The following is a 26,616-nucleotide window of genomic DNA, read 5'->3' as shown; positions in this document are numbered from 1 at the left end:
AATGTATTTCTATTAGGAAAGTCTTTCAAACCTTCACTTAACTCAGCGAGAAACAAAGTATGTCTAATGTACAGCAAAACATAATAATTACATATAAATATACCTTAACCCGATGGGAACAGTTAAATAGACGGCAAACCTAATCGTATTAACTCCATCAGTTCTGATGTACTTTTGCTCCTTTAACCAAAAGCATGTGCAGATATTATTCCATTGACCATTTACGGGTACCATTGACTTATTGTAAAGATAAATGTTAAATTTTTTTCTTTGATTTGAAGTTGTACTGATGGCGGATTATGTGGTCTTGCGGTGTAAATTTCTAACAACCTCTCTAACCCTGGTCAATCTATAAATGTGTGTGTATAAATATATATATATATTATATTAGAGAGAGAGAGCGAGCAAGAGAGTAGAGGTTGTAGCTGTATTAGTCCAGTGTTGTCAATATCAAATAACAGATGAAATGTGTATCTTGTGATAATATCTTTTTTGTTGGCACTAACGGAATTTTGGAATGACAAGCTTTCAGGAGCTCTTCTCCCTTTCTCAAATTTAAAATATATAGTGATAGTCTATAGGTTACAAGCGACAGACTAAAGAGTCTCCCTGACCGCTTTCTTTCTCGGTGAACCCTGGCTATGTACGCTCAAAAATCCCATCGCACTGCCTACATCATTCGTGGCAAGGCATAGGAAGGAACCAAAATACAATGTTTACCTTGCCTATATCAATCTCGGGACTGTCCCATCTGGTGAAAAAAACCCAAAATGTAATAAGAACCCAATGCGCGTTTCAAAGTATCATTGGCTACACCATCGTCGGGGGATTGTCGGACCTTGTGTTTTGGTTCCTTCCTACTCCCTGATACGGTATGACGCCACAATGTTCCCAACTAAGACTTGTGTTGAAATAATTTCAGTGCCCTTAATGCAAAATACATTAGAAGACTTTCTACTTTTTGTTTTCTTTTTTGATGTTGTACCCAGTTTGACGTGTGCGCCACCCACCTCTTCTCTCCAGCATCCGTTTCAGAAAGGCTCCATCCCGCTGCTTTAATCTCTTGCTGAACATAACGTGAAATATGTTGGCATATTCTTACACTGCCCGCAGCTTAACACAAATACTTTTAACTAAGGGATACACTTTCTTTTCATTATTCCCCTTTACTGTGGTAATTAGGAATAAGAATAAAAACAAGTTCTGCACGTCGCAAAATTATTCTGTCAGTGGACTGCTGACGAAAAATGGTCTATGTATATAGAATATTAATGAAGTGGACTTGTTTTATTTACCTGATGCCCCAATTGTAATTAAGGTGCTAGATTTAACATACTGTACAGCCCAGCAACTATGTTTAGGATACTTGATTTAATTCCACGAGGATTTGATTGTTGACTTAACAGCTACAGACGAACAAGAATATGTGATCTATGTACTGGTACAGACCTGTAAACAGTCTGGATGCTGCTATTTTATACATTTTATCCAGTCTGTTTATAGGTTTGCACCAGCACACATTTCATTTTACTTATGCAACCGTTTTTTTGCTGTGCTGCTAGTACAAGGTGGGCACATAGGGAAGTCTTACTTTTATGGCTTAACAGTTGATGTCAATATTTTATTTAATACATGAAAATATTAAATATAAAGTCAAATGCTTGATTGCACAATATGTTTACAATAACTGATTTGGGTGGCAGTTGCTGGGCAGGTGGGGTATTTCCCATGATTGATCGCTGATAATTTAGTGCACGTTTATACAGTGTAATACATGTTTGTATTTTGAATCCTGCTTTATCTTTCCACAAACTGCAAACCTTTCCTTTGCCCGGCCATCTCTGTTCTATCTCCTTCACATTATTTTCATTTCAAGCAGGCTCCTTTCCCTTCAGTCGCATTGACAATCCAACCTTTCCTATCCTCCACCCACTTTGTTTCTCTACTTTATCCTTGCTGTATCATCACCTTATTTCCCTTATCTGTCACTGATGTCCTCCTTTAAGGTTCTGTGGACATTTGATGGGCATCTCTGTGGAGCTCATGCCTGAGCGAACCGTCATCTCACAGGAACTTGTTAAATCTTAGACACCTGCTGCTTTGATTATATAATGAGTGGGTTTGCTCATGCCGGATTGATCTAGATTGTATCTGGACTTTACTTGTATTTATGTGAAATTGAATTAGGCAGTGAAGGTGATAGTTTAATACTTCATGTGCAGCCAGCCATCTCTAATGAGGTATTAAATACTAACCACAATGCATTTGTATCTCACTGTCCATCTGCCTGGTCCTTTAGGGGGTGATTTCCTGTCATATTTAAGAAAGAAGAAGGATGAATTGAAACTCAAGCAGCTAGTCAAGTTTTCCCTAGACGCTGCTTCTGGGATGGCCTATCTAGAATCTAAAAACTGCATTCACAGGTATGGAATGTTCATTTTTATTCATTTCGGATTGTGAACTCATTTAAGCTCTATCCTCCTCACCTTTAGTTCCTGTAATTCCAAATGCTGTGTGATGCCCTACTGTTGTCTCGTATACTCATTGTAGAGCACTTAAGAATATTATGGAGCTATATAAGTCACATCCAAGTGCCCATAATGTTTCCATCCCCTTTCATCAGTTGAACATGTTATCCTGTCTCACATTCGTACCAGTATCCCTTTCTAATCTCAGCTGGGTTCAGTCTTGAACCGGAGCCACTACAGAATAATGCATTGATAATACATTGTGAACATACACGTCCTTCTCTTGTGCATGCACATGCTTATGCAGACAATCCAGTGTTACTGAATGACAAAAGACAGCTGTCATTGAAACTGCATGGGTTTTTGAAAAGTAGCGATCCAGACTATTTCACTCCCTTTAAATGAACAGTAATGCCCCAGGGAGCTAGTCCATTGAATAATACAAAGTAAATTACTGAGCACTTTAACATTGATTATTGAAAAATTAAATTAGAAAAACCTTGAATTCAATGGGAGTACCTTCAATGCATCACCATTGGGGGTCCACAGAGGGACAACATGTGCCATCACATTAAAACTACAAACGCCAACTATAATTTTTGTTACTTTGTTTATCAAGACTGTCTGTCTTTGCACGATGTTAAATATCAAGTAGTAGAAAAATGTTAAGAAATATGTTAGAATCCCCAGACTGTGGCTGTGTGCGGTCTGCCAGACTACTACATTGAGGATACTTGTCTCTATATTACATATTCATGGCGGATTATTTCTTCCTTGGGAAGGCTCATTTCCCATTATCTTGTTTTACATCTTTCCCCTGGTTTTCTTTACTGGTTAGTGAAACAGCTGATGTCGTTGAGTCCACTCGAGTGGCCCAAGGAAAATGGTGACACATAACATGACACACACAGAGTCACCCAGGAACTGCTATGCAAGAACGGCCAATAAATCCAATACACAAAACCATTCCTGATTCGGGACATCATAGCAAATTCACTGCTCGATATGAAACATTCTAGCGGCATCTGGTCAGACATTGCCTTGACAAAAAAAACATTAAAAATACTCTGGAACAGAATTTTTAACGGTCCTGATAACTTGCATCAGATCAGTGCTTCTGATAAAATAGATATTACATTTAATGTGTCCTAGACTGCTAAGGACAAACACATTTTTCACTGCACAGCTGCACAAACAGTCTTTCATCTTCAATTTCTCTGTCAGAAGCCAGTATATGTATGGCTTGGGTACATTAATATTTGATTAAGGAAAATAAACCCAAAGCTACTCACAGAAAGTAATGAGATAAATGTCATGGCATACCTGTTGTTGGAAATATGACAACTTTTTATTAATTTTACATAGTGCATTGTTTTTTGGTTTTTTTTGAGCAAAGCAATACTTTTCTTTATTTTGTTGGTTTTATTTAGAATGGTTTGGGAGTTTGTAATCTAATGCGCATTTAAATATGATATGATATATATATAGGATTGTTATTTGTAATTTACTTGCAGCATCCTTGGAAAGATTATTTTTCCTGTGTTTGAGTGTGTAATCCAACATCCAGCAAGTTTACAAAGCCAGACTGATTAATATGCCTTTGTACTGTAATAATTTGGATCAGTTAAATGCCAGTAGCATTATTGCTAATGATAAACTTCCATTCGCTGTGCATTTGCATATTCTAAAAACTACTGTGCAGCATGTTACGGAGTTGAAAACAGAAAATTCTCCACCTATCCAGGTGGTGCAGAAAATGATAAAACTTCCAGAACCTCCTGGAATAACCAGACTCTGAAGTTAAGTAATATGAAACTTTATTTGGGTGGGTATTGTGCTTCCAGGAAACGACAAGGAAAATAAATTGTCAGTTAAGAATTTCCATGTTTCCATGTCATTCCCAGTAGCATGTAGCAGGAGATAACAAATGGACAGGGATAGATTCATGACAATGATTGCAGCACTCTTGCCAAAATAGAAATCTTCGGCTAGAGAAACCTCAAGCCGATAGTAGAGTAATCACGTGCATATTCAAAACGGCTTCCTACAAATCTGGTTCAGTTAAATGCCGATTGCCTCTGCCCATGGAGCCGAGACAGGCCTAGTAGAATGAGCGCATCACCCAGGTGGAGGTTCCTTTCCAGCCTTTGTGTAAACTTCCTAATCATAATACAATCCAAGTGGCAATAGTGGCTTTGGACGATTTTGCCTATTCCTAGGGCCTAGACAACTTTCTCCAGGATGTTGTCCTATGCAAATAAATTTGCATACAGCTAATGAGTAGAGGGGGGATTACTTCACATTCCGTAGATAGGGACACAATACTGATGATTTCATGATTCAGGTGGAATATCGTTAGACACCAATTCTGGAGGTAGGCAAAGACCAGCCCAATATGGTTTTTAAATTAAGAATGACAGAAATTCTTCTACTCTCTTATCTGAAGTGAGAGCTATGAGCAAAGCAGTTTTATTGTGAGGAATCTATACATCAACGAAATTCAGATCCTGGGATGTAGACAAGTCATTTTCTAGGTTGAATTCGACAAATCGTCTGTAGAAAATGCCTACCTAAAGATGTAATACTAGTTGGCCTAAAGAAAGCACCTCATGTAGTCGCATGTACCTTCAGGGTTGCTGGATAAAACTCATCTCCAAATCAGAAACAACCTAGGTCAATCAATGCAACCAGCACTTGCCGATCTAGAATAGTGGACAATGGTGACAGACATTAGATTGAATATCACAGTGTAGAAAATGATCAAAGAGCCAGGCCTTTAATCTCCAGTAACCTTGACCTGAATGCATTATATAGACCCCTTATTCAATAGGTCCATCTTGGTTTCTACCCTATAGAGACAGCACAGATGGACGAACCATATGTGCTTGGGCCAAACTGGGGAAAACAAGGTCACCGACTTCTTCTCTCCTGGTCTGTCTCATGGGAAGCTAGGTTGTTTGGGAAGGTTCAATCTGGATGAACTAGAATTCCTTAGACTGTTACTTGCTCCATCAAATTGATAGCCTTTCAGATCATTCAGCTGGAAGAAAGACTCCATCCATAATAGCTCCCAAACTCTAGGCTATCATTCCTCATGATAATCATCCACACAGTTTTCACCCTAGATATGCCTTTTCCCAATCTCTCCTCCTTCAACCACCATCTGAGAGAGGCTGTCACCGAGAGGAATCAGAAATTATTAATCAAGAGAGAAAACACACTGATCCCAAACTTTCAGTCTAAACATTTGGAGCTACAACTGTGAAAATAAATGTAGGGCACTGCCTATCTTGCAGATGTTATTAACCTAAGAGGCTTCATATAAGTCTGAAACGGCATCTGCAGTCATGGTATTAAGTCCTGTTTATGAGGTTCTGGACCTTGCTTTATGGAAGAAATACCTACTTTAGCAATAAGTCTTATCAGACCAAGGAAACCACAGGTCTGATAATCACAGAACGAGACGTGGTTCATCTTGGAGTTAGGCAGAAGTTCGCAATTCATCTTGCCTTTTAGAGCTCTGAATGGACTGCAACAAGAGGCAATGTTTTTTTTTTCTGGTAGTATATCTTTATACCACCGATAAAGCTGAAGCTGTCATGGACACCATAGCTGCATAAAGGTCAGCTGCCTCTTAATGTCAGCAATATCATGGATATCTCTATGGGTCCTCCAGCCACATCCTCCAGTTGCTGCATCCAAAGTCTGAAAGATTTGGCGACAAGTGCTGCAACAATGCGTAAAGACTTTCTTAACAGACCCTTTTACTTCACGGTCCCTGTCATCTGAAAACTGAGTCTGAAAAGAGTCCTCCAGAATCTGACCTTCTGGTTGCTCTGGTCACAGGGACATCGATCTTAGAGGCAGCAGGTAACTCCTCAAGCTTACCTACAAAGATAAAAAGCCAGGACACCCTGTAGAGACAGAGTGTCTTTCACTGGATTACTCTATTGTTCCGTGATAAAGGAACAGAAAGCATCGTGCACTGGAAAAATCCTGGATTCTCTAACAGACCATCGGAAGAACTGGTATGGTTTACACTTCTTATCCTCTTCTAATATCAATGGAGATCTGACGGCTGCCAACATCTATAGAAAAAATATCTGAATCCTCACAAAGACTCCTAGGTGCACAAAATCCCTGTCCCATAGGTAAGGCCCTGATTGATTAGTTTAGATATATTTCTATTTACTGTTCCTACACAATGTTACTGTAAGAATGTGTAAGCAGTCATGGATATTCCTACCTATGGGGGTTAAAATAAATACAATTAGAAAACGGTTAATTATAAGTAATGGTGATACTTTTGGTCATGCATTTGATGACCTTGTTTATGTACTGTGACCGAAACCAACGTCCGTCCTCCTTGGATAACGTTCTCCTAAACAATAAAAATAATTTATTTTACTTTGTCTTAATCTTGTTGCATGAAATACAGAGAACCGTCTGTTACAATGAAAGCATCTAAATGCTTTAACATTGTCCAGTTTCAGACTACTTAATAGGGAACCCAGTGAATTCGTTACCTTTTTACTAGGTTACTAGAGACGTTGGTTTGGCTTCCATGTTCTGGAGAGTAGTGGCTTAGTGATCACAAGAGATGAACATTTCTGGATTATTCATCCAACAGTATTCGGTTTAAGAGCGAACTCCCGTGAACATGGGGCTTTGAGATTAAGGAGCTCCCCGGGACTTCGCTAACATATGCTGATTGTCGCACAACAAAGGAGTCATATCTGGCACCCCTGTTAATCGGTATTTGTTGCATAAGAGTGAATTTTATTAGGTATACTTACTTCTTTAATGCTGGTATTGAACAATGTAGCAAAAGTAAACGGCCTTTGATGAAGAGCTCGGTAGCAGTACAAATTTACAATAACTAATTGTGTGAAAATTACAATTCTTCTCTGACTCGGCATGGGATCTCTTAACTGCTGCTCTAAACAACTAACCTGCGTTTTAGTATTATAAGCCAAAATGGCACACCAATTTAATTGCTTCACAGTTATTACTGTATTTTTCATTTTCTGATGTTATAGAAATGCTAATTTCACCTTTTTTCCCTCTTTGTACTGTACACCTATGGCTTTTCATTGTAGGTTTTGCCGTATGCCAACATAACTTCACAAATCCACGGTGTTTGCTTTTCACCTATTTGAAAACCGTATTGTGTATTGCCTTTGGGAATAAATTTGCTTTGAATAATGACAGTCATGCCGGTTTTTGAACGACAAAAAATGCCATAACCTATTATTCTTTTTCCATTTCTTTTTCTCTTGTGAGAGGTATTTGTTAAATTTAAAATGAATAATGAGAGTCATGTCCATCAGTAAACTTAGAGCTCAAAAAATAAGACCAAGAGAATGTGTGTGTTTTTTCACGGGGGCTTCATTTGAAATTGAGTAAACCCTTCAGTTCAATGTGTGGATACTTGATATTATTTGTTTTACGCCATTAGCTACGGAGAAGTGATTTCCTCCGCACAGGTATGTATTCAGCCATAAAACATTTAGAAAATAAATGATACAGAAATGGGCACCAAGTCATGCAACTGAGTATGTGCATCAGAACATGAAATCAAATCAGCGCTAATCACCCTTTATCAAAAATGCTTCTTTGTGTAGATTGTCTCACAGATATAATCCTGTGTTTTGGTAGTCGTCATTCTAAAGCACATTTTACCCTGATGTGTTGAGGCGACCCTTTGGTTACTTTTAAATGATCAATTACAGGTTTGAGACCCAAAATGAATTCAGCTACAAATGACAGGTAATTTCCCAGTGCTCAGATCCTGTGACCAGATGTTCTTAATGGTGCTGTAAACTGTTGTGGGTTGCCTGGACTCCCTTATTATTAATGATACACAACCCCGCTACACATTGATTAGGCACAGGTGTTCGCCAAGGGCACCATTAGAAATGTGCCAACTTAGCCTCCAATCTACATCAGTGCTTAAAATGCTGCCGCTTCTGGCAGTAGGATCGGTATGGCCTACGCAGTTATCCCAGGCAAGGACAGAAGGGTTAGTAAACCCGTGTTGGACTGTGGGGTGTCATAGTCCGCAGAGTCTGGGATGCATACAGCTGTACCAACCACGCTCAACTGTTCATAAGTCAAAATATCTGATATCCACATTTTTAAGGAGTGCAGTAATGTTTTCCAAAAGGAACCCGCTTCATGGGGGTGTGTAAAGTTTCAAATAATATTAGTATGAAGGAGTTTTGCTCCCATGATAGTTCTGATGCTTGTCATTTGGTTGCAAAACCGATCCCACTTGAGTTGACAAATAGGCTTGGTACGACTAGACTTCTGACATTTTTTGGAAGGTGCACCTGTGGCATCATAATGTCCATTATTCCTTTTGGATGACTTTGAGGCAATTGTTAGGTAAACATCACTTTTGTTGCCAAGGTTTTAGACATTAATGGCTGTGTGTTGACTTATACAGGCTGTACACTCCCTACTTTACATTGTAGCAGAGTGTCATTTCTTCAGTGATGTCACAAGAAAAGATATAATAAAATATTTACAAAAATGTGAGATACTCTGTGTGTGTGTATGTATGTGTGTATATATATATATATATATATATATATATATATATATGTGTTTATGTGTGTGTGTATATGTGTATATATATATATGTGTGTGTGTGTATTGAGGACTGCTGTACAGTGTAGTGTTATTTTGCACATTTTCTGAGATACACCAGAGGGGCAATAGTACTAGGAAACGCTGCATATTATACATTATAATACAACCCTCTACAACAAAGCAAAATTTCCCTTTAGCAAGTTAATAATGCTTTGCCGTTGTGTCCCAATCCATCATGACCATTGTTTCCATGAATGAAAAAAGAAAACTTTATTTTTATTTATTTATTTTTCGCCATGAGCAATTTAGCACGATATGCATAAAATACGTGCTGCTAAATAATGATACTCTTATTCAGATCATATTTCTTCTTAACATTTGCTCCAAGCTGTTGAAAGGAAGAAAAATAATCCCATTAGCCCTCCTTTCTGTTTTGTCATTTAAGCAGAACCCCTTCCTTAAAAGCTGAGAGAACCATTTTTGTGATTTGAAAGTTGACTAGTTTTTTGTTGCTTAATTAAAAGAAATCTCCTATTTCATCTTAAAAATGCACCTTTTTTCAAGGATGTGTTTTTCTACGGCAACGAGTACTGGCAGCCTAGTGACACGAAGAACTGCAAGAACAATCCATTCTTCCGCATGCTGCAAATTCTTCCTTCTGTCATGCGCTGCACAATATACGTCAGCCCTTAGTTTCACCCTTTTAAGTATAATAGTCTTTCAGTTTAACTTCTTGTTTTTTGCTTTCCTTTACCCCATATGTACTACATTTGTAAAAGCCCTACATTTTCCTCTTTCTAGTAGCATAGATCTGTTTCTCATAAAAATGACCTTGTTAAATTAAGCAATGTTTAAGCCATATGCTTCTTTAGATGTGTGTAAAAAGAATATATATTTAATATATATAAGTTTTTTGTGCATTCCTTTAGTTAGCTGTGCCAGTAAATTCATCTGAATTGTGCTGGTTGGTCTTACTCACTAAAGACAGTTTAGTCTTCTCACTTCACTCGCAGCTTTAAAATTAAATTTCCTGACCTGTGATTTTGATTAATTTGGTAAATTGTTGACTTGTCGCATTGACTGCGGGTATGAGGGCAACTTTTTTACATGGGTATAACAAAAATTGGTACACATTTTTCCTGCTGGATACCTAAGGTAACCTTTTATTTGGTTTCAGGGTAACTTTTTTGTAATGTGACCATATTTTTCCCCACTCTACAGCTTTGCCCATAGGAGCCTTAAAATGTGTGGCGGTGGTTGAAACCAGTCGCTTGCCCTTGGAACTTTCCATCATTAATCATCTTTGCAGCTCCACGCTCTAATAATTCTCCAATAAATCATCTTGGTGTCACTAAGGAAATGTACGGAGTGTTACTTCCATCACAACTATATTAACAACAAAATGGCATCTCTAGAATAAAGTCGCCTGGGTGCTTTGTGATTACACCTGAAAAATTAGGTTTACCGCTGTAAATACCTGGGGAGGGTTTCGCTTTAATTTTAAGTCTATACTATAAAACAACAATTTACCTATTCTAGATCCTTTCAAAATAGATGCAATTTGGCAGCATTAAGAAACATATTGAAGCTTTCTATAAAGTGCAGTATGTTGTTTAAAAAGAGCAGCCAAGGAAAAGCTAAACGTTTAAATCTTTTTTCTGAAACGTATGATCGCGAGGTGCGTATTTTAAAGCCTTTTTAGTTTATTTTGGGTTGTAGAGCGTTTCAGTAATATCATACAGAAAAGACCTGGCCCTCATACTAGCTATGGGTCTAGTGCTCACCTTTCCCGTATGCCCAGAAAGCATTATATAATGTCTTCTGTTTCTGATGAAACGGCAGCATTATAAAATCATGAATTCATAGAGACAGTTTAATGTCATCATACCCCCATCAATGAAGAATGTATATTAATGTACTCCATGAGCACTTTAACATGCGTTCTTCAAAATCAAGAAAATACGAGTGCACAATCCCCATATCCATGTGCAAAAGCAACACAACAAACCTAAAAGGGAACCATGCAGCTGTCCTTTACATTAAAGTGCATGCGGCAGCTGGATTTAAAACAGTCTACAGCTAGCACTTTTGTTTTCAAATAGTGTAATTATTTTGAAGACATTTGGTTTAAATGTAAAATATTATTTTACCAGAGGCAAGCAGAGATCAGTGGAAAAGATTGACCAAGGTAACATAGCTATTTAGTTTCAGACATTCTTTAATTCTAACAATAGGAAGGACACATAGATTGCTGCTTACAGTGCTATAAATAATGTGGTTTTCTAATACATTCCCAATACCATTTTTTCTCATCTGTTAATAGTAATTTCCAGATCTTCAAACTTTTAAAGTGCTAAACTATGAGTTATAATACATTTATTAGTACGGCTCCCATTATATACACATACTCAATATTCATTGAGTTTATTGGACTGCAAAATATAGTGTATGCAAAACATATTTAGGAAAAAGACTAGTTTAATAAGATTGCACAAGGTCAGATATGGTGGGATTTTAGTACTTCTATTATAGTAGTTCTGACTTCTCATTTAGTAATTGTTAGCTCTCAAATTAACCACCTTTTTTTAGGAAACATTTTTGTTTGATAAGTTGTTAGATTTTCTACAACTAAGTAGCTCCATGGACATATTATGTGTATTATAAATCCAACGAAAGACAATCCTTTTATTACTACGGATATGTTCATTTATATTCCGCTCTAGTCTGTTTCGTCTCCTGGTATTTCGGCATGCAACATTTTGTGAACACAATAATGAGAAACTCATAAATGTGTAATATTCATCTTATATTATTTGTACCTCATAGTGACTGTCATTGCATATTCTTTTATTTGTGCTGACAGCAGTTATAAATTATTGTTTAATGAAAACACAAAAGTAGCAGGGAAAATACTCAGGGCGTAAATAATAGCAGAGAGATGGTTGGGTCTTTTGCTGTTTGTTGCCTCTCAAAACTACAAACCTAACTTTTAAGGTATTAACCCACCAATATATTTAACAAATCTGTTTACAAACGGCAGTTGATTAAAACTTGCTTTACTTTACCTCAGGTTTTCTGGCTTATAAAAAAAAACAATTAAGTTGGAATTTCAGAACTTTGCTCCAAATTGAATTCTCCTAAAAAAAAAAAAAAAAAAAAAAAAAATGTTAATCGCAACCTTGTTTCGTACGTATCTACATACAAGTATTATTGTTTAAGGGAATAACCGTATTTGCTCAATTATAAGACGACCCTGATTATAAGACGACCCCCCAAATCTGAATATTAATTTAGAAAAAAAAGAAAAAGCCTGAATATAAGACGACCCTATAGGAAAAAAGTTTTACCAGTAAATGTTAATTCATGTAAATGATTTTTTTTAATAAAAGCTATGATTGAGAAAAATATTTTGGTTTTATTTCCTTCTATTTTCCAACCTGCCCCCCCAGTTATGCACATCTGCCCCAGAAATGCCTTATACCCCTATATGTCACTCTGGCATTAAGGGGGTTAAAAGGCATATTATGGGGCAGAGTGGCATATAGGGAGGTTTAAGGCATTTCAGGAGGCGTATAAAGCGTTAAAAAGGCATTTCTGGGGGCAGAGTGGCATTAAGGGGGGTTAAAAGGCATTTCATAGAACACTCTGCCTCCAGAAATGCCTTATGCCCCCCATTTAACACTCCCCTACCCCACCCCCCCACACACAAACTTACGGGTGCTTCTGACTCCCCCGTCATGCACCCGGGGCAGCGTGTAGATGTTAACTTACGCTGCAGCTGGAAGGAGGTGTGGCTAGCAGCGGGGGTTGTCTGCGTCCATTGCGCAGACCTTCCCCCGACTGTCAGAGAGAATTCCCTGCACCGGCTGCAGCGTAAGTTGTCTACGCGAATCGCATAGACATCTACACGCTGCCCCGGCTGCACACCGGGGACCCAGAAGCACCGGGAAGTGGGGCGGGGGGGAGACAGGAGGATCCAGGTCCCCTGCAGCTGGGGGGGATCTGGATCTTAGTCGTCTCATAGTCAGACCTATTTGAGGTCTGATTATAAGACGACCCCGATTATAAGACGAGGGGTATTTTTAAGAGCATTTGCTCTGAAAAAAACCTCGTCTTATAATCGAGCAAATACGGTATATATTGAAATCAACCGTTAATATTATTACTACACTGGCATTAAATTAGTATGATAATTTTTCTTTATATTAGCATTTACTCCTCCTTCATAAGCTTTTTATCATCCATTTCGGGAAGAAAACACAAATAGAACTGGTTGTGTGCCGGTTGGAAACATTAAAACCATTTATTAATAGTGTTGCGGTGTGTGTGTGTATATATATATATATATATATATATATATTAACCTAATTTAAAAATGCAGTGTTTGTGTATCCCAGATATACTTGAAAATGAGAGAAATCTCAAAGTATCATTCCTGGTTAAATACTTCATAAATAATTACTAATACAATTCTATTCTTATTACTTTACAAAGCGTTGAGAAATGTTTACATGTTATCTTTTTTACATTTTCATTTTCTTGAAACCCAAACTACTATCATAATTGTAGTGTTTAGAAAGGATGGTAACACTGATAGAACCCCAGGAGTGCTGGGTAAAGAGTTAGGGCTTCTTCATACTGAAGCATTTAAAATTTTATTGTAGTCACAGTGAATAATTTATTGGCCAAAATAAGGCTTCTAACCTGAAGAATACATCACGCTCAATATGTATTGCAATCCCTCAACAAATAATGTAAATATATGCACCAGGCTTGCCATGGTATTCAAATGCATTGCCTCTTAAGTTTTATATACTATAGTGAATATGTGGAGGCAGTTCATAAAGTAAGTCCTGTATTTGTGACAAATTCCTTCTTGTGATTTTATTCATAGAGTAATAGAACAGTATATAATTACATTTGGTTGCACGGTTCTCCGTATTGTCAAATTAAAGGTTGGATCTTCATAATCATTTTCAGCATAGCAACATTTCCATATACAGAATCATTATTTCAGAGTCACTGGGCTTCTCTACGATCGTACTAAACAGAAGAGATTAAACTCCTAGTTCCACAAAATCTTGATGTGGTGATATATTGAAAAATAGGAGAAGTATATCATTTTTTTAATAGATCATAAATACGGCATGGAGACAAATGCATTTTTCCTCTGCATATGTATAGAAAATATCTCATTCACGCTGTATTTTATCAAGGGAAATGACTTACACTGTTTCATAAACAATAAAAAGATTAGCTGTAAAGTCTTGCTTGCGAAACATCTTGGATCATACATAGTTTCTCAGTCTAGTTGCCTATAGCTACTTGTCCTGTTGTTCAATATTACACTCGTAATATTACCTAAATCTGTTAGCAAATCTATACTCAATCAATTTATATTCTACCGCTGTGCAGACTAGATTCCCATACTGTGATGTGTGTCAACGGGGCCAACATCTCATTTAATCAGATTGCAACGTTACATAGGGAGTTAGTTTGAAAAACGACTCACGTCCATCAACTTCAACCATTCTGTTGGTCCAGAAGAAACTACAAATGATATACCCATATTTAAAAAAAAACAAAAAACAAAGCTCTGATGGGAATTTTACAGCATGAATGATATATGTTTATTTTATTTTCATGCACTCTATGGAAGGTACAAGATGGCTAGGGATATTTCAGTTTAATAATTTAAACAGGTCATGTTTTCATATGCCGTTACCTTGGCCTTGGCCAATAAAACAGCTTGTAATACCGGTCTATTAAAAAAAGCCAAACCAAGACTTGAATGCCTTTGGACCTTCCCAGCATCTGGAACATCAGTGACTTTCGAAGCCTTTTAAAATGGTGCTTGCAAGCAGTGCCCCTCTTTACCTAATGTATCGATTTGTCCGGTCTCATCATTTCATCATTTCATTTGAATATATGTATTGGGGGGGAAAAGCGCTGCGTACATTGTTGACGCTACTTAAATAAAATATAATAGTAAAATGGCAATTACTCAGAGGCTTTGTTGACCTGCCATTCAATGCTGTGTACCTGAAATGTTAAATGGACAGAATCATATATATCATCAGTATTCTCTTGCGAGGTACATTTTTCATTTCCTCCTATTATTTCTATACATCAATGTGCTATATACTAAATATTTCATAGTAATATATATATTTTCCATGGATATTTTTGATGAATATTTATTTTGAGACCAAATATGATATATATCTTTTTTTGTTGTTTGTTTTGTTTTTATTATTTCTTTCTCTAAAAACTACCATGTATTCTGCTTGAAAGAAATAAACACAAACAGTAGAATAATTCATGTGCTTTCACTGCTGTTAATCTGAAAGTAAATATAATTCTTTTCCAACAGGGATTTGGCAGCACGAAACTGCCTGGTAGGTGAAAATAATGTTTTGAAAATCAGTGACTTTGGCATGTCTCGTCAAGAGGATGATGGAATATATTCATCTTCTGGCTTAAAACAAATACCTATCAAATGGACAGCCCCAGAAGCTCTGAACTATGGTAAGGAAGTAAAATATCTTCTTATTCCTATATATTTATTTATATATATATTTATGACATCTCTGTGTGAACCATGTCACTTAAACGCACTAATAGCTTTATCTACTGTGATTGTGTTTTTGTTTGTTTTATTCATGGTAGTACAATTGTTTTATCATACTGAGAAGGATTAGAGGCAAATAATGTTAATTCTTTAATAAAAAGGTACTTTAATGTATTTTACTGTATTATTAATTGGCAGACTGTAGTGAAAGCCTAATGTGAGTATGATCATCCCTGCTGGTAATTGCAGATATGGTGAAGCAGAATGAAAAATGTGTTAAAATGTATCAGCTCTGCACGCAATTAGAAAGTAGTTTGTTAGAAAATGTTGGCTTCTAACATCTATTAAAAAGAATTGAACAAATTGGCCTGTGGAATATAGCTTTATATAAATGAGAAAAAATCAACAATATTATAATTATTTGAAGCAGTCACATCTCCATTTAAACATAAATACATATAATAAACATTTAACTCCAAGCTGTCAATATGAGGTCTGTTGACTAAAAGTAGAGTTGGCAGAAGAGCTCTTTGATTCACTGTTGATTATGAACGGCTAACCCCTATGAGCATGGACTATGTGAAGCACATGGCTGGCCCAATATAATGTACAGTTAATTCTGTGTGATTTCTTTAAGGGCTCCGCATCCATTGAACTATACACTATACAGGGTCAGGATGAACATGCGTTGTTAATCATAATGCGTAGAGAGAGGGTGCAGAAACCACGATGCTCTCAAACTTTGCCAACTCTCCCTTTAGTGAACAAACCCCCGGTGTGTTATCATTTACCAGCCTCTGTGTTTAAATGTTACCTCCCCAACAGACTGTTAGAAATCTAGATTCATAGGATTCATATAATTATTATTCCCCCAGATATGATGGTATTCTGGGGTAATAGATCCTGTTCTCATGGACACATTTCTGGTATATTTAACAAACTTTGGCAAGGCAAGCAATTCTACTTTTAAGATTTGAAGTGATATAATAATGTACTAGGGAAGGCCTTCAGAGGAAGGTTGTTGGTTGAATTAATGGTCGAATTCTTCTCAGAAAGAGTTTTCCTTTATTTAGATCATGCGCATAATCGAGACAAGGCACACAACAAACAAAAGTCGAAGCATTGTCTGATTACATGTTTGGATTACATGGTTTATATAACCTCTTATCTACTTCTAATAGCATGCATCATTCTGGTTACTTTTCAAGCAGGTTACGCCTCTTAAGCTGCATAATTAAGAATGGCCTATACTTGACCCTTCGCACACACACATATATATATATATATATAATAACATAGAGTAGATATGTTGACGCAAACGCGTACATATATCATAGACTAGACATCTTGGTGCCTAGACAGCATGGTGCCGTCGCTAGCAGTCCCAGTCAGGTGCCAACGGCGGCACCATGCCGTCACACTGAAGGGCATCACCGGGGCCATCCGATCCGGCCGGTGACGGCACGCGCAATGACGCGATGACGTCACCGCGCAACTTTATTAATAACTGACTTGTGAAAAGAATAAAAAATATTAAGTAAAAAAAATAAAAATGTACAAAAAAAGTAAAAAAAATGATTTGAGGGTCTCTAAAGGCAGATAAATAAAGATCAAAATTGCCCAGAGACCCCCAAATTAAATTATCTAAACATAAACTAGTTTAACTTTAAAAAAAAACAAAAAAAAAAAAAGTTTAGTATTTAGTATTCTAGCTAAATAATCACTGTGGTAGCCAATGTTACCACAGTAATCATATAGCTATGAAAAGTCACATTCCCTTTTTAAAAATGGCCGATACTAAATTTCCCTTTGATCAAAAATCCCTTTGATCATGGGGTTAAATTTACCAATGGTAGAGGGAGACAATTTTTGAAATCCTGATGAACTGCAAATATTATTAAAATCAGCCGTTTAGCCTGTGCGGTACGTGAGTAACCATCTCATCCCTGGAGTTCCTTGCATTTTTACTGCAAAACTTATTTTTGCTGTAAAAGTGATTTTTTTTCTCCCTTTACCATTATTTCTTTGGGATTGTAAGGGGAAAGAATGGTGTGTGAATGTATGGAAAGTATGGTGTGTGCTTCTGCGAGTGAATGGAGATATGAAAGGTATGTGAATGGTCAGTAATTAGGGTTGAAGCCTTGACGTGGCATTACTGCTCACGTAAGAAGTTAAATTATGGCACAAAAAGTACATATTTGCAAAAACTACACCCCTTGGCGCATCAAATGAGGGGCTGCATGTGTTTCTAGTATAAACCTGGAGTGCGCAAGACACAAATGAACATGTCGCTATGGTTAGAAAAAAACATTTTCTAGCCAAAGCGACATATTCCATCATTATTTGTGCACTCAACTTTTCTCCTAGAAATACATGTAGCCCCTCATTTGAAGCTCCAAGGGGTGTGGTTTCTTGAAATGTGTACTTTATGTACCCTAATTTAACTTCCCAGATGTCTAGACCACTTTAGTTTCAGATATGGCAGATTGGAGAATCTTGTCAAAAATTGTCTTAAAACATTTAGGGGTGATGCCTGCAATTAGACAGCTCTAGACAGCTGGAAAGTTAAATTATGGTACATAAAGTATACATTTTCAGAACCACCAGAACTACACCCCTTGGCGCATCAAATGAGGGGCTACATGTATTCGTAGCACAAGACTGGAGTGCGCAAGACATAAATGAACTTGGCGCTTTTAACTTCATTTTTTTTTTTTTTTATTTATAAGCGTGATATTCATTTATTTGTTGTGCACGTCAGATTTGTGATACAAACACAAATAAGACCTCATTTGCTGCGGCTGGGGGTGTAGTTTCTAAAAATATATAGTTTTGATAGCATATTTTAACATCCTGGGCAGCTAGAGCTGTTTAATTGACGCCAGCCATGCATTAAATGTAAAGATGTCTTTTGTGATAGTCTAATAAATTTAACTTTTAGCAATAAAATATTAGAAAAACAAAGTCTACTGTTCTCAATTTCGGTTTATTTTAGACCGGTTACCTACTACAAATATTTAGCAGCACAGCTTTTGATATTAGAATTTAGAAAAATAAAATTACAAACTAGTTTTTATTGAGTCGGAAGTGAAAAATTACACTTTTTTCCCATTTTTGGCTATATTTTGCAAACCTGATGAGACATACACATATAAAAATGGTATATTTGGAATCTGCTGGGTGTGCTGAAAAAAACAATATATGGTTTGTATAGTTTATTCCCAAGAAATTTACTTATAAACGCGTTTAAACGTGAGATGCACCAAAATGCCGAAAACCAGCTTAGCACCAGGGTGGGAAGTGGCTTAGCAGCCAAGGGGTTAAAAGAAGGAAGCACAAGGGGTAATTGCTAGATAGATATATAATGCCCTATTAGCCTTTGTTTTAGAATGGGTAACGTAAACATATTTCTAATAAATTAATCAGGTTTCATGCTCTTTTCTCCAGATGAGTCAGTAACATGTTAATTTCCAGTGTGTTATAGGCATGTGGTATTCTGCTTTGGGCACATTAACAAACGTATTCATCTGGAGAGAGAAATATTACAACTTCCCTTTTCGTTACAGGGGCTTATTCACTACATGGTATGTTGTAGGTGAGCTGTAAATTTTCACCTCATCAATTTAACCATGCTTTTTGCAAAGTAAGAGAAAATCTCTCCAGGCTTGTCCCGCCATAATCCACAGTTCATGTGGTGAGATGAATTGTTAACTAACCCAGGGCTCGACAAATCCTAGGCACCAGGTCGCCATGGCGACAGATAATTTTGTCCTGGCGCCTAGGTGTTTGTGAGCCAAACCGGTGGCCGAAACACATATTCGGCAAAATACCAAAATAAAAAAAAAAGGCCGAAAATAATCCTCACAGGGGCCGCACTGCTTAACTGTGCATTGCTCTTAATGTGCAAGCAGCGTCTCTTCTGCTGGCCACAGGAAGCAGGAAACCAGATGAGTCACATGACTGCTCTGTTCCTCCTCCCAGTGGGGGAGAAGTTCGTGCAGAGAGACAGAGATAGAAGAAGCAGGGCCCCTATGGAAGTCTGCGTGTGAGAGATCTGCAGTGCAGGTAAGGGGGTGAATGAATGAGTATATGAATGAGTGTGTGTGTGTGATAGCATGGTTGTGTAAGTGGGGGAGGAGCATGGCACATAGGGCTCTAAGTGATGTGCAGCATCAATACACAAGGGGGGGTAGCAAGCCAGGTTTCAGCATCTACTCCTATCATGCCAAGTCAGCCAGTACACGCTGGAACCTGGGTATGTCTGGGCAGGACTGTGATTGGTGTTAACAATCAATAACTCGAGATTGAGTGCTGGGGCAAAGTGTGGGTGCTGGGGCAAAGTGTGAGACTTAGTGCTGGGCAAAGTGTGGGTGCTGGGGCAAAGTGTGAGTGTAGGGCAAAAAAAAGTCCTGGCTCCTAACTTTTTTAGCTGGCTCCTAGATTTAAAACAAATTTGTCAAGCCCTGAACTAACCGTACAACTGTAAATGTTTCCATTATTCCTGGTGCATCATGAAGACCACGTGCTGGTTTGCTGATCCTTTCACTCTTTGACATTATTGTCTTTAGTGAAAGTAAGGTCCCTAAAGCAGAATGCCGCATTCTAGGCAAACTCCTTTGTAAAATGATAAAAGTATGTTTTCAATAGTGAAGAGTTAAAAAAGCTACATCATGTTTTCTCCGAGGCTGGTTCTGTTATTTGTCGCTGTATTTAGCATTGTCTACTGTACCGTATTTTGCTGAAGAACCCCATGGAAAAATATGGTACTGTACTGTAAACTGTAATCTAGGTCAGCATTGATATAGTCTGGTTTTCTCTCATTTTGTTCCAATAAATTTTCTTTATCTTGAGACCTGGAGGCTGCCATTGGTGTCAACCATGAAATACTGTGCTATGTAGCCCTTCATAGACTTTTATAAGCCAGAACGTCTGGCCGGTCTTATGGACAGCGGACCCCAGTGTACATCCTAATTTCTGTCAAGGTGAAACAAATATGGTATTCATGGTGGACACAAGGAAGTCACTGATATCACTTTGGATTTCCTTGGACTATTTGCGTGAAGGCTGAAATGCTGAAATGGATAACAGTGCCACACATAAAACACCCAGATTCTTTATGGATAGTCTCTGTCCCTTGAATATGTTGAAGTACAATCTGGTAGATCTGAGACTAGTATCTCAGCTTTGAAAATCGGACCTTTCCCTATTCGCATTCTGCAGTGCACGCGATACGCAGGTCTGCATCACCGTCCCATCTGTTCTTCTAGGACACATCACTTTAAATATTTTATGTTCTGTGAGTTTGTCTGTCACGGGCAGGGCTATCGGCCGAGCCGCGACGTGGGAGTATGGTTGTACCAAGGGTTAAACGCCAACCAGACTTCCGGCACGTTTGGTCACTTTCCCCGCAGGGCACCAAGCAACCACCACCAACCCCAACCAGTCACCCCAAAACTCCCAGTGTAAACCACGCTGCCACCACCAAGAACTTTAAAACCGGGCATCTTAGGTTACCCAAAAACAATCAGACCGCGATAACTACACAGTCCCCAAACTGATATCTATATAGTTAACCGCTTAGTAACGTGACGTATTTATATGTATACAAAAGGCTATCTCCAGGCTGAATTCGATTAGAGAACAAAGACAGAACTGATTAAAAATGTTTAATCTGAGCATAAAATGGGTCACAGTGCTGTTACATAAAAATGCATATAAAAAGAGACATAGACTTAGATACAAAACAGTGTAAAATAAAAGGGATAAAACAGAGTATCATACCATACTTCCTTGGAGCCTTGATGTTGTCTGATGGTAAAAACAGGCTCTCCCTCCATTACCAATTGCCCACCTTTTTATCCCCCCCCCAAGACCGCCCTTTTCCTGTTACCTGAGCAAGGGGATGGGAGTAGGGGGTTCAGAACTATGACCTTCTGAAGGCGGGCTTATATCTTCTCATCTTTGGTCTGGGATCACAAAATATGTAATATGACGCTGGCTGAGCTTGGCATAATTATGACACCAGGATCATCATAATTCTCTGGTCCTAGTGATCATTTTCATACCAAACTCCACACCTGTATCAGTTGGCACAAGGACACGTTCGCATAACACTTGTTATGGTCATGCCTGCATGGCGTGTTTGGTCTCCCTGAAACCAGCACGTCGCAGGCATAAGGATGCAATGTACGATGGGGCCCAAAAGTTATGTACCCATCATATTTTGGACATTATACATTTAATAATTTTACCCTGTGTCTATTGATACCCTGTCTCCACACCCCAGGGAGATGTTGCCAGGATGTCTGGCCTTTCACTCTTCCACAGGAATCCCTTCCTGTCCAAGGTGACAATACCCAGCATGGGGTAATCAAGTTTTATTTTGGGTTCTGGCTCCAAAAGGAAAAGTGTGAACAAATGTTACTGGACTTAGAATCAGTCAAATGCCTTAACCCATTCAGTGCCAAGCTCCGGTTACTCATGCCGTGGCATGACATGGTCCCCAGTAAAACAGTACATTTTCATATAAGCGTTAGTCCCCTGGCTTCATGTCTGCGACTTGGATGATTTATGGTGATCTGGACGGGGACCTGCTTTCCCTTCATAACAGTTCAGCATATGGGGAGGACCAAGGAATGTTGACTTGTGCAGGGGTTGTGTCTTGCACTGTGGGTGGGATGATGATGATAAATAAGGAAGATTCCCCACCACTCTCCATAAGAGCCTGCAAGTGCTGTGCGCATGTCCATTATAGCCATGTGTCAAGAAACATAAAGCAAGGAGACAGATAAGAATCAACAGCTACTTGAGCACTAAAGATCCATAGTCATCACATTGGTTTTGTTTGATTGACATAGAAACACTGTCTTAAATTACAGGAAAAAAACTTATTTTTAACTGCTTAAGTGTGCTCCAAAAAGCCATGCTTCAAATAAAATCGGAAAACATTTCAGAACCACTGTGATCTTTAAATTATAGCGTTCCAAATCTTTCCAATTATGTTTCAGTGCATTTTGATGAAACTCCTTCTGTTAAAGTTCCACTTAAATCACCTACCATTTAGATAATCAGCCTCAGTTCACACAGTGCAATCAAGTGAAGTATGACGGTAATTAACTATACCTATACAAATCTTTTTTTGCGTGATCATGGCCAACCCAAAAAGAAAATAGGCCTTTGACTAGTCTGTTCATGTTAAGATTTTACAAATACCAATGATTACTCCGCACAGCACTCTTCATCATCATCATTAGAACAATTAATCTGAGTAGGTCAAGTTTCAAACTGTGTTCTCAACATTGTTAATATTAGGTATGTCTACAGCAAGTGTTATAACAGAAGAGCACCACTGGACTTAAATGTGGTCTACAATTAATGCTTCCTCAGTCTTTTCTCCTTAGCCAGCCAGCCAGAATTGCTGTACGTCAGGCACAAACACTGTAATTTCACATAAATGAATAGATTTTGTTTACTTCTGTGATTTGCATATGCCAAAATACTTAGTTTTTTTTCAGTTAGCTTTTTTGTTTGTTTCTGAAGAAATACGTCATGTTAATCAGACAACATGTCAAGTAGCAGAATGCTTTTTTTTCACAAAAGTGACATTCCATATATTTTATGTTCAAAATAGTCCACAAAAAACTGTGTTAATTCTCTGTGCCCGGCTTCTTCTATCTTGAGAAATGTAATTACATTTAATATATAGTAACCGAATGACTTCTGCAAAGTGTGTGAAATTACAGCATGCCACAATTTGAAGCAAATGGGTAAGCAGAAAGAAAACTCATGTTAACTTCCAGCCGCACATTGAATGGTCTTAATTCTGGTCTATTAAACTCAAAAACTAATTTAACACAGCTGGGGAAGATAGTTAGTTTAAGTGCACACTAAATCCTCAAGACAGTTAACACACTATTCCTATATGATTTCTATCGCTGTAGGTAGCAAAATGGCTTCAACAAGTTTCTACGGTTGCCAGAGATCTTCTTGGCATATGTAGAAGCCGGAAGGTCTTACTCCAACAAGAACATTTAAAATAAAATGTTCAGTACATAGAAGAGGAGATATACAGTAAATGTTTGAGTTCTACTGAAACCAAATACCCAGAAAGGCCTTTTATAAGTAAATTGAGGCCAGGGCACTAGTAGGTGAGATTCTAAGAATAAATCTTATGGTAAAAGAAGCATTAAAAAAAAAACTAAAAACTTGGCTCAATGTGTCATTGTTCATCTTTCTTAATACTTGGCTCAGAGGCAAAGGATCTTATTACTCTGTCATTCAAGATGTCATAATCCGGCTCTTGTGTGTTTTTGTCAATTTTGCCATGTTTTCTTAAAAGGGATCAAACATGCTATGTTCAGTTCACTTACCCTATACCCCTGAAATCCAAGCAATATTTCACTTTCTTTACGTTGCTTGTACACATAATTGGCAGCAGTGTTACAGATTATTCTTCTGGACTGCCAGTTCTCTTCTCATGTGCACGTATAGGCTGTGCATAAGTGTCCATCTTTCCTCACCTGCTGTCCCTTTTTTGTAGAAGTACATAATGTTTGCGTGATTTGCAGCCCCAAAAGTCAAAATAATGTGTAGTAAAAATTTAAAATTGTACCCAATAACAAAGTGGTGCAATGAAAAAGATGATATTGCTCTTGCAAGCTTACAATCTAGTCGGTGGTTGAGATACAAGTAAAGCCATAGTAGAGGGCTGCTTGGATAAGGATGAGTTTATTAAGACAGGATGATCTGTAGAGGTTGTTGATCATTAAGATGGCTTGATTAGGATGATGGCTGAGTGTTAGCAAGAAAGGTTGTACGCTTCTCAAAGAAGAGTCTTCAGAGAGCTTTTGAAATTTGTGTACAAAGGAGAAAGTTTGGCAGAGCGGGATAGGGAATTCCAGAGAAGGGGTACAGCAATGGTGAAATCCTGAATACAGGATTGGGAAGAGGTCATCACGGTAGGAGACACAGTTCATGAGAGGGCTGTATTTCGATAAGAGATGTAGGGGCGTACAGAGTTGTTAAGGGCTCTGTAGGAGGGTATGGGGGGCCATTGGAGTAATTGTCATAGTGAAGCTGCAGATGACGAACAACTTGAAAAAGACCTCATTGTGAGGTCGAAACGTTGTTTCTGTCTTCCTCTAATAAATCTGCCTGAGCTGGAACCCTTGAGTGCCTGGAGCCTTTATTTATTTTAACAGTAATAGAGATGTCTGGAAATCTGGACAGAGTGGATGGCTGGATTACCATACATTTAGTCTTTAAAATGTTAAGCTTCATGTAATGCAACGCCATCTATGATAGTCGGTGAGGAGAGTTACAAGAGATGTTGAAAGGATAGAAAATGTAGATTAGGGTGTCGTCCGTGTATAGGTTGTATTGGAAGCCAAAGGAATTAAATATCTTACTCTGTTTCTCCAAATATAAGTCACAATTTAAGTCCTAGTTAAAACTCTGTCTCTGAGCCACCACTCTAAATAAAAAGTGTCCCTTAGTGGTAACTTGAAATTTTGGCAGGTATAGCTGCTTGACTGAGTGTAGACTCTTGTGTCTAGAGTCCCAATGGGGATGCACAATGCATGGGCTATTTGCAGATCCAAAAGCACACATGAAAATAGTCTCTTACTGCCAAATTATTGTATACCTCCCATTATGATGAGATATTTCTGAAGTGTAATGTGTGACATACATATTTTCGTAATGCGGTATATCTTTGACTATATATATGGCCTTCTCTCAAACAGTTCAAATCAGGCAATAATCCTCTTGTTTCCTGATTTTCTCCTTTCCTATAGGCCGATACAGTTCAGAGAGTGATGTATGGAGCTTTGGGATTCTCCTCTGGGAAACCTTCAGCTTGGGAGTATGTCCCTACCCAGGAATGACTAATCAGCAAGCTCGAGAACAAGTGGAAAAGGGTAAAAAAGCAAAATACAACAAATATAATTAAAATATTTTAGGAATATGTTATTGTAACTCATTTAGCATTTTCACCCATTGCCTCTAGACAGTGAACAGTGTAATGTTTTTCTTCCTGGGCTTTAGTACTGTGATTTAATTTTTCCCATCCAATTTACCTTAAAATAGAGATTTGCAAAAGCCTCATCATGGAAAAAAAAAAATCTAATTCATCGGTTCTGTAGCTTTTCAGAACAAAAAACATTTATTTAATCAACTTTTTGTGAGTAACTTACTGCTTCGACTTTGCATTTGCACATTTCAGACACATCTAATTTTTGAGGGCATCTTAGGTCTAACCTTTTGAAAATTGTCGTTTTAGGTTACCGGATGTCTGCCCCACAAAAGTGTCCAGAAGAAATCTTTAAAATAATGCAGAGGTGCTGGGAGTATAAGCCAGAAAATCGACCAAAGTTCAGTGAAATGCAGAAAGAGCTTTCAGTAATCAAAAAGAAAATAACATAGTACCAAGCACCCTAGTGGACACTTGTTTTGTATCTTTCTATTCTTAATACACAGTGAGTTCCTCCACTTACTGCTATAGATGCCGTAGGTGTTGCATACTTATTGTTTGTGCCTTTATTACCAGTATCACAAAAGCCACCTACAGAACGACTAATTATTACATCTTCAGGATTCCTCCTAAAAACAACTTTGTAGCTTAATTTCAACTGTATTGGTTAATTGTCTGCATAGGCAGCATCCAGCACATTTTCAATCATCTGTTACTTATTATGGGACACGTGGGTATACATGGTTGTGTACTAAAGCTCATCATTCCACGACTGTTTTATAATGTATGCAACATTGAATACGTCTTTCAGCTGGGTCTTGATGAACAAGATTTTCAGTGCATTCCAAACTGTGATAATGACAAGATAAATATTGATGTTAACTAGCAATGGCGGAGTAGCTGATACAAGGGCATTTACAAAAGGCAGTTTTTTTGGTTTCATTTAACTAATTGCCTGTACAAGTTATGATGTTTTAAATGTAACCAGATTTTGTAAATCATGTCAAGGGGGT

The 26,616-nt window shown here is 37.8% G+C and overlaps 1 protein-coding gene across 2 annotated transcripts in view; it reads left to right on the top strand.

Annotated features, from left to right (window-relative positions):
- The window catches only part of LOC149302989 (tyrosine-protein kinase Fer-like), a 73,577-nt gene extending 47,522 nt beyond the window's left edge, over nt 1-26,055 (top strand). For both annotated transcript variants that reach the window (XM_089481768.1, XM_089481767.1), the window contains 4 exons: nt 2,300-2,423; nt 15,436-15,590; nt 25,428-25,550; nt 25,913-26,055. In XM_089481768.1, coding sequence (XP_089337894.1) covers nt 2,300-2,423; nt 15,436-15,590; nt 25,428-25,550; nt 25,913-26,055 — 545 coding nt within the window. The remainder of the gene's footprint in view (nt 1-2,299; nt 2,424-15,435; nt 15,591-25,427; nt 25,551-25,912) is intronic.
- Nucleotides 26,056-26,616: the final 561 nt, after the last annotated feature.

Source organism: Sceloporus occidentalis, unplaced genomic scaffold, assembly GCF_023333645.1.
Source record: "Sceloporus occidentalis isolate IW3139 unplaced genomic scaffold, rSceOcc1.0.p SCAF_16, whole genome shotgun sequence".
In the NCBI taxonomy this organism is placed as follows: Eukaryota; Metazoa; Chordata; class Lepidosauria; order Squamata; family Phrynosomatidae; genus Sceloporus; species Sceloporus occidentalis.
The sequence above is the reverse complement of the archived record's forward strand: the minus strand, read 5'-3'. Positions and strand labels throughout refer to the sequence as shown.